General features: G+C 51.6%; 1 protein-coding gene across 1 annotated transcript in view; it reads right to left on the bottom strand.

Annotated features, from left to right (window-relative positions):
* The window catches only part of LOC118790265 (WD repeat containing planar cell polarity effector), a 51,088-nt gene that overhangs the window by 24,447 nt on the left and 19,141 nt on the right, over positions 1-7,500 (bottom strand). Inside the window, 4 exon segments of the mRNA XM_036547170.1 lie at positions 1-202; positions 204-554; positions 4,323-4,517; positions 6,829-6,968. The exon segment at positions 1-202 is cut by the window's left edge and continues 27 nt beyond it. Coding sequence (XP_036403063.1) covers positions 1-202; positions 204-554; positions 4,323-4,517; positions 6,829-6,968 — 888 coding nt within the window.

Below are 7,500 nucleotides of genomic sequence, written 5' to 3'. Positions count from 1 at the left end.
GCCCGCTGTGGAAGGTGAGGAAGAGCAGGTCGTGCACCTCCAGCCCCTCGGCGCCCCACTGCAGCCCGGCCAGGCCCCCCGCGCCCCGCAGGTGCTGGGACAGACGCAGAGTAGGGCGGGGGGACGGGTCCTCGGCCACCAGCTGCAGGGCGACGGGGGACAGGCCGGCGTCGAAGCACTGCAGCTCGCCCTGCCCCCCCCCCCACCAGCAGAAGCGCCCCCGCGGGGTGCCAGGCCAGCAGCGAGGGCAGCATGGGCACCTGGGCCAGCAGGGAGAGGCCACGCCGCCCGTCCCACAGCACCAGCGAGGAGTCCTGGAGCCCCAGCAGCAGCGCGCCCTCCGCGTGGTCCCGGCAGCAGCACACCGGCCGGGCCGACAGGGGCAGGCTGGTCACCGCCAGGCGCTGCAGGTGCCGCCGTGCGCACTCGTACACGCAGCTGTCCGCCGCCGCCGCGTCCCGCGCCCCCAGCTCCACCGTCAGCACCTGGTACGGCTGGCTCAGGCTGAACCGGCAGTCCAGCGGGTCCCCCTCCGTCCGGATGCAGCTCAGCACCTGCGCGGGGGGGGAGGAGTAGGGTCAGCAAGGAGGGAGAGGCGTAAAATACAGCCCCACCCTAACCCCAACCCTAACCCAACCCCTAACACAGCCCCACCATCCAACAGAGGCCTGCAGGGCCGCGCATCTTACAACACAGAGAATCAGAGGTTAGAGCACTGCAGACAATGTTAACATGAAAAAAAGATTTCATTCTCTCTGACAAAAAGATACAGGACCATTGTGGGCCTGCCGTGGCGCACTGGGTAAAGGTTTGGGAGTGAAAACTTTGGGTGCAGTTTAAGCCTCGGTATCTGTCAGAGTGCTGGGTTTGCTGCCGTTATGCTGCGGCGTTCATTTCGCCACGTAGGCAGAACCGCGCATCTGCTGCCGCAAAGCTGGTGTCTGTCAGCGAGTGCCAAAAAGGGAGTTAAGCGGGTTGCCGGGCTGTATGAGGAAGCAGATGATTTTTTTTTCCCATAATCCCCTGGGCCAGCTCCTGCAGCTCACTGGGGGGTGGGGGGGGGTTGCTGACAGGGCTGTGGAGAGATCCGGACCTCTGCCAGCTCACTGCAGTGGCAGCCCCACTGAGACGCACCTGCCCCAGAAACGGGCCTCTGTGCTGGGGGCTCAGACAGCAGCTGGCCCAGGCCTCACTCTGGGCCAGACACTGCCCCCTCACCTCACCCTCCGCCCTCTTTCACTCCTCCACACAGCTAGGGGGCGCAACCACCCCGCACGCTGAAGAGTGCCTGACCTGCCCCCAGACCCCCCACTCAATCACACAGAGGAGGAAAGATATGTGATTATTGAGAAACAGGAAAGGAGTGAATTTCCTCTGATCACGTTTGCAGTCAAGTAAACAAAAAACAAGCCAGTCTTTACCACTCCATTCTTTTTTCTGTTCTTTTCTTTTTCCTCACTGCCTTATAAAAAAACGCCCCAAACATGACACCTCTAAAGACGAGATATGTCTTTGAATCGGCCCTGCTCTCGAAACAAAAGCGTTCTATTTCGCAAATGGAGGCAGCACAATGGGAATCTCACTGAGGACTCGCTAAGGATGCTAAAAACACTGACCCTAAACACCGTCTCTGGGGCTCAGAGGAAAAAGTAACTACGATAAGTAGGTCTCTCCTAGTTATTGGTTTCAGTGACTGCTCAAAACTATTCTTTTCTTTTCTTCTCTTTCATTTCTTTACTTTTTTGTACCATGAAAGATAAACCCTGGGTCGCCCAGCTGAGTGACCAGCCCTTGTTCACAGCAGTGCCCCTCTTTGAGCCAATTTTCCAGCTCAGAGAGCAGAGCAGGGGGGGGGGGATTGGGGGGGGGGAGAAAGAGGGATAAACGAAGGGGGGGAGGGGAGGACGGAGGGAAAGATGGAGAGTTGCATGCAGGCTTGGGGAGGAGGGGGGGGGGGGCGTTAGCCTGCAAACACCTGCCACCTGACCGGGAGACAGTCGCCGGGGCAGGGAGGTGGATAAGGCCATCAAAGCGGCCGAGATGAAGGAAACGCCACGCTCCCTTTTTCCGGACCTTTCTTGGCTCTGTCGGTACAGGCAGTGCAGTGGCTCAGGTATCTCACCCTGAAATCTGTGCCACACCGCGAGAGAGGTTCGCACTGACCCCTCAACACCCCAGCACCTCTTACACACTCATCCTCACAGCACCGAGAAGGGAAAAATTTACAGCCTTCCAAATAATCACCTCTTTAGTCTGATCTGTGCTGGTCTCACTGTTGTTTCTTTATTGCTTTTTATTGCTCTTTATTTAAGACCGCTGTAGATCACTACCGTAATAACCATCACAGACATTTCTGACAGTTCAGGTAACAAAACCTACATGCAAATTGTAATATTTGCTGCCTCTTCGTTTCCGTGGTTTATTTAGGAGGCTCCAAAAGAGTAATCCAAGATACCCTATTAGACAAAATCAAGAGTGGCCTGCACTCATACACGGTTTATGAATACCTGCATAAAAAAATCAATAACAAACCCCCTTTAGCCAATATGATGGTTAATAAGGACCCATTAGAGCGCAGTTACCCTGCCTCTGATTTCCCTCATCATGAATAGTTTGTGTGCGGCTCTGCTGCTCTGGGGAGAGACTGATCATATGAAAGGTTCCCGTTAAAAACAAAAGCTGCCGTCTGCTGTTTATTTAAGGCCAGCAGAGATCATTGCTCTGCTAACCATTACAGACAGACATACACAACACACCATTTCAGACAGCTCAGACTCTTGTCTTTTGATTTTGACTTTGCCAACATTTGTCTTTCCCTTTCTTTAAAATAAAACAACAAATCAAGATCCCACATCTCTGGTAAATAAATGTATAATAATTTAAAAGGCAGACCAAGCAGACAGACTCGGATCAAACAGCTGAGGGAAAACCGTTTGGAGACAGACAAACGTGATAAATAAGAGGAAAGTACAAACCGGAGAAACAACAGCGCAGAATATGAAAGGAAATGTACATCTGCTGCCTTTTTTATTAAGATTATTAAATTCTGTGACTGGGAATCATTAAAAATGTTAAATGCCTGCATAAATGAGCATATATTTCCCAGTGTGCGATGGCAGCGCTTATCAGCGAGGGGGAAGAATTAAGACCACATAGTGAAATAAATAACACTTTTTAAATGCTGGAGACTAAGTAGAAAATTGGCTTACCATGCAGATAGCAAACTTAACAAAAGGAACATATATATGAGCTTGAAGTGATTGAAGTCGCTGTCTTTCTGATGAGCAAAGTGTTTGATTTGCTCCATGGGTTTTACATAAACTGCTAGCTTAATTTCACACCATGGATCTGAAAATGACAACAAACACTTTAATTAGAACCGATGCAAGGAAGGCGACTTTAATGTTCTTTACGCATAAAAAAAAACTAGGTGAGGGACCAAGATAAACCCTCGGCACACTCCAAGCAGACAGAAATACACGGCGTTCTTTTATTTATTTCATTATTTTTTTGCATTTGTTTCCTTGCATATGCAATTGGTAACGCCGTCTTTGCCTTCGCGCTGTGCGCCACAGAATGTTTTGCATGTTTAAAGAGGCGCGCTGCTATCTTGCCTAAGCCTGCTCGGTAATTTGGGATCGTCTGCGTTCAGCATCGCATTATTCGTCTGTGAAGAGGAGGAGAGCGGCGGCCTATCGGTGGGCTGTGCAGAGCCGCGGATTCCGCGGATGCTTCTGCCCAAATCTCAGCTTAATTCCCCATCCTTAAAAGATGCCACCCTGGAGACATCCAGCGCCCCGCTCTCCGGCTCACCGCTGCGGAGAGAAGCGTGAACGGCAGCTCTCTGAGCAAGACACCTACCGCGGCGGCCGCGTACCACCATCGCAGACCCGGCCGCCGTTAACGGCGTCCTGAGAAAACAAGCGCACACACTGCGAGTCTGGCTTTGCCGTTTCAGACCTGCGATCGGTGAACTGCATCGACGAGCCGCAGGCACGCTGATGGCCAATGGCAAACACCGACGCATTCGCAGTTAGCGGCAGCGTGGAGTGCGCGGGGAGTGGCAGCGATTGGGTTAAACGGGGAGAGGCTCTCCCTGGCCTGCTGCCTCCCTCCCTGATCAGTCGAGCGTCGCCTGGGCATCATTAAAATCCACTCCATTATTTAAGAGGTCATGCCCTATTTATTAATTGACCTGCAAGATCATATTTATTTTTCCCTGCATTTTCCGCTTTTCCAGGTTGGATCTGATTGGCGGTGCAGACCGCGGCCGCGTCGGCGTGGGCGGCCCGGGTCCCGGCGGAGGCGGGCTTTGCGTTTACCTTGAGGCCGCCGGCACCGCAGCAGGCCAGCAGCACCAGGTTGGCCCGGTCTCCCTCGCTGGGGACGGGAGACCAAGGCCAGGCCTCCTCGTTAACGGCTGGCCACCAGCAAATCGCCACGTCCTGCAAGCAGTTGAGCCCCACGCGCCGCCCCAGCCTGCGTCCGGCCGGGCCTGGTAGGTCCACGCAGGAGATCTGTGGACACGGAGACGAGAGGTAGCCGAAAACAGCCAAAAACATCGTCCAAAACAGCCCTGTTGAAGCCTGCGAGGAGAGTATCAGTGCACAAGGTGTGTGTGTGTATGTGTGTGTATTTATATTATTACTATTAATTTAATTTACAGAAAAAAGCAGAGGCCTTTATCCTCAGCAAATTTCACAGCTTTCATATCATGTTTATACAGCTGGATATCTACTGAAGCAATCTGGGTTTCCCCACCTGAGAAACTCTGGGTTAGATCTGCATCTTACCTCTACGATCCTGCTGCTCCTAACTTCTACATCATACTGCTGCCCAAAGAAGGATAATGTTTTACTGATCCTGGATATATTTTCCAGCGTGCTTTAATTTGAATACATAGACTTAGTTGTTCCTTTTGCTTTTTTTACTGTGGTTTCAAATTGCAGCTGCGGTTTTGTGTGGAGCCTAACCGTGCCCGCTGTGCCAGGGGCTGATACTGGGATGTGGTCAGTGGTGTTCTTTATGTACCCTCCTTCATGCCACTCCACAAAGTGCATTTTAGCACTGGCTCTGGATAACAGCATCTGCCAAGTGACTAAATGTACACGAAAATGCAAATGCAAATGCACCCAAAGGGACGGAGGAGGGTAACACTGCAGCGGGTGGGACATTCATCTCCACCTGTGTGCAATCAAACACAAAAACGCAACATACAGCGGCTAAATAAAACGATGAATAAAATGTCAGATGAGGCATTTGAAGGTCGTGCCGCAGCCTTTATGGGACCCTGAGCTGATTTCCCAGCATCAGACAGGGCTCGTTTTCATACAAAAGCTTCATCTCCAGCAGTCGAGTCAACTCTCAGGGGCTGAAACAGCTCTATCTGAGCCGAGGCCAGGGACCTGAACACAGCACAGCTGTGCGCTGTTAGTCTGCTCACGCTCAAGAGGGACAGGGAAGGGGAAACTGTGCTGGGCAGGAGACCATTCCGAGGGCCTGGAAAACCTATGAGAAATAAGCGGGGCACACACCAACACTCCTGCTGCATGGCATTCCAAGGGAAGTCATTAATAAAGGGACAGAAAATGAAGAAATAAAGAAACAAGAACAAAAAAACAGCGAGCGCATGCAGCCTTTTTTTCCCTTCTCTCTCTCTATCCCTCAACTCGCCATCTTGCTGGCGTTTGCTGGTCAGCAATAATCAAACCACTTTCTAGGGGATTAGACTCAAAGCTTAGACTACTGGACCAAACAGTAGCCGAGGCCAGGGGGGTCCCCTTATCAGGGCCTGGCTTCTGGAGCCAGCCTCACTACAGGATAGATTGCTTTCATATTCCTGTCTGCGCCGCAACAAAGGCTGACAGTAATGCGATAATGCCAGAGTGCAATGGGTGTTAAGGGCCCGATGCATTTATGTATTGTGTTTAGAGAATAATCAGCCTCATCCAAATTGTGATCTCACCACTCAGCTTGGGCCATTAAAATGGGGTTAATGCTTTTTTAAAAAAAAAACAGCGAATAAAGCCTTAGCCAAATTTATATGAGGCCCAAATTTTTTTGGGAGAAAATAAAGAGAAAATAGATCTCTATTTCCCTGAGCGGGGGCAGTCTTGACCCCCGCACACCCCTTCCCACTCACTGATGGAAAAAGCCAAACCAACACTCCCAATGTAAGAAATCCCAGCAATTATGGTCCCACCTCTCGCCTGCTGGTAGCACACACTCCCCATGCTTCCCCCTCCAATCTCTCCTCTCAAAACCCAGTGCAGGTGAGACCCGACCGGTGTGTCCCTCAGAGCACAGACAGCAACCCCGTCCAAAACATGGCGGCTTCATCCACCCGCGGCACCGCAAAGCCAACCGGCCAGAGAGAACGACCCGTCATGGCGATAACAACCACAACAAATCACGTTTAAAAGGATATCACCACAGCTCAGAGCCATTTTTATTTGTGCAGTTTTTACTTTAGAGAACATAATGAAAACAAGTGGCAGAAATGATATGCTACATGTGACACACAAAAGCACAGTCACAGGCCTAACAATCCCAGTGCTATTCTATGGGCACGCTGGCTCCCAGATGGCTGGAGGGGAAAGGGGGGGGGTTGTGAAATTGCTGTTGTGTCCCTTCATGGTGGTATGCCTTCGTCTAATTGCTTCAGTAAAAGCCAACTGTAAAGAGGGAGCTTTAAGTGGTCTTATCAGGAATCAGTCACGCATGCGGCCGCTAGCTCATGCACACGCAGCAGCAGGCAGGAGAGCTGTGAGCGTTAGCGCTGTGCGCGTTAGCGCTGTGCGCTTTAGCGTTGTGGAGACAGAGCTCTACCTTCAGCTCTGAGAGGGACAGCTTCTCCACTCGTCTGTTCAGATCTGGGGAACTCTGACCTCTCCTGGCTGCCAGGTGGACAAGGCAAACCTTGTTCTTCTCCACAAAGGTGAGGAGCAGAAACCTGTCGGTGATCACAGCTGGGACAGAAGACAGCAACAGCACAGATCAGCACCCGAAACTCATAGCATGCATCCGGCACAACACTACTATCATACACACACATGCACACGCGCGTACGTACAGAAATATACACCTCCCCTCTCATTTTTACGCTGGCACACCCTGGCAATGCAGTCAGAAGCAAAGCCAAATCAAACATGTCAACCTACGCAGTGATCTTTCAGACCCGCCTCCCACTTAAAAGTACGCAGCTGGACTTGTTTTGCAACCATCAACCAGAAAGAGCGCTTTCTGACAGCACTCTTTTGTAAATTTCCCATAATTCCCTTCACCCTCATGGCTCTTGGTGCTGCGGCGGTGGAGTGATCCTGAGTGAACGCAGGCACCATGCGAATTTCACGAGGTGTGTTTCACTGCGAGACGCAGCCGCCCGAGGGCTGTGGGTTTTCAAAGCTGGAGAGAGGAAATTTGCGTTCGATCCAACTGAACTGCTCACCAGCTCCGCAGTGATAAAGCATGCAGGCCTGCTCACGAAAAATTAATCTGTTT

The sequence above is a fragment of the Megalops cyprinoides genome, chromosome 15 (assembly GCF_013368585.1).
Source record: "Megalops cyprinoides isolate fMegCyp1 chromosome 15, fMegCyp1.pri, whole genome shotgun sequence".
In the NCBI taxonomy this organism is placed as follows: Eukaryota; Metazoa; Chordata; class Actinopteri; order Elopiformes; family Megalopidae; genus Megalops; species Megalops cyprinoides.
Note: the sequence above shows the minus strand (reverse complement) of the source record. Positions and strands in the feature narration are given on the sequence as shown.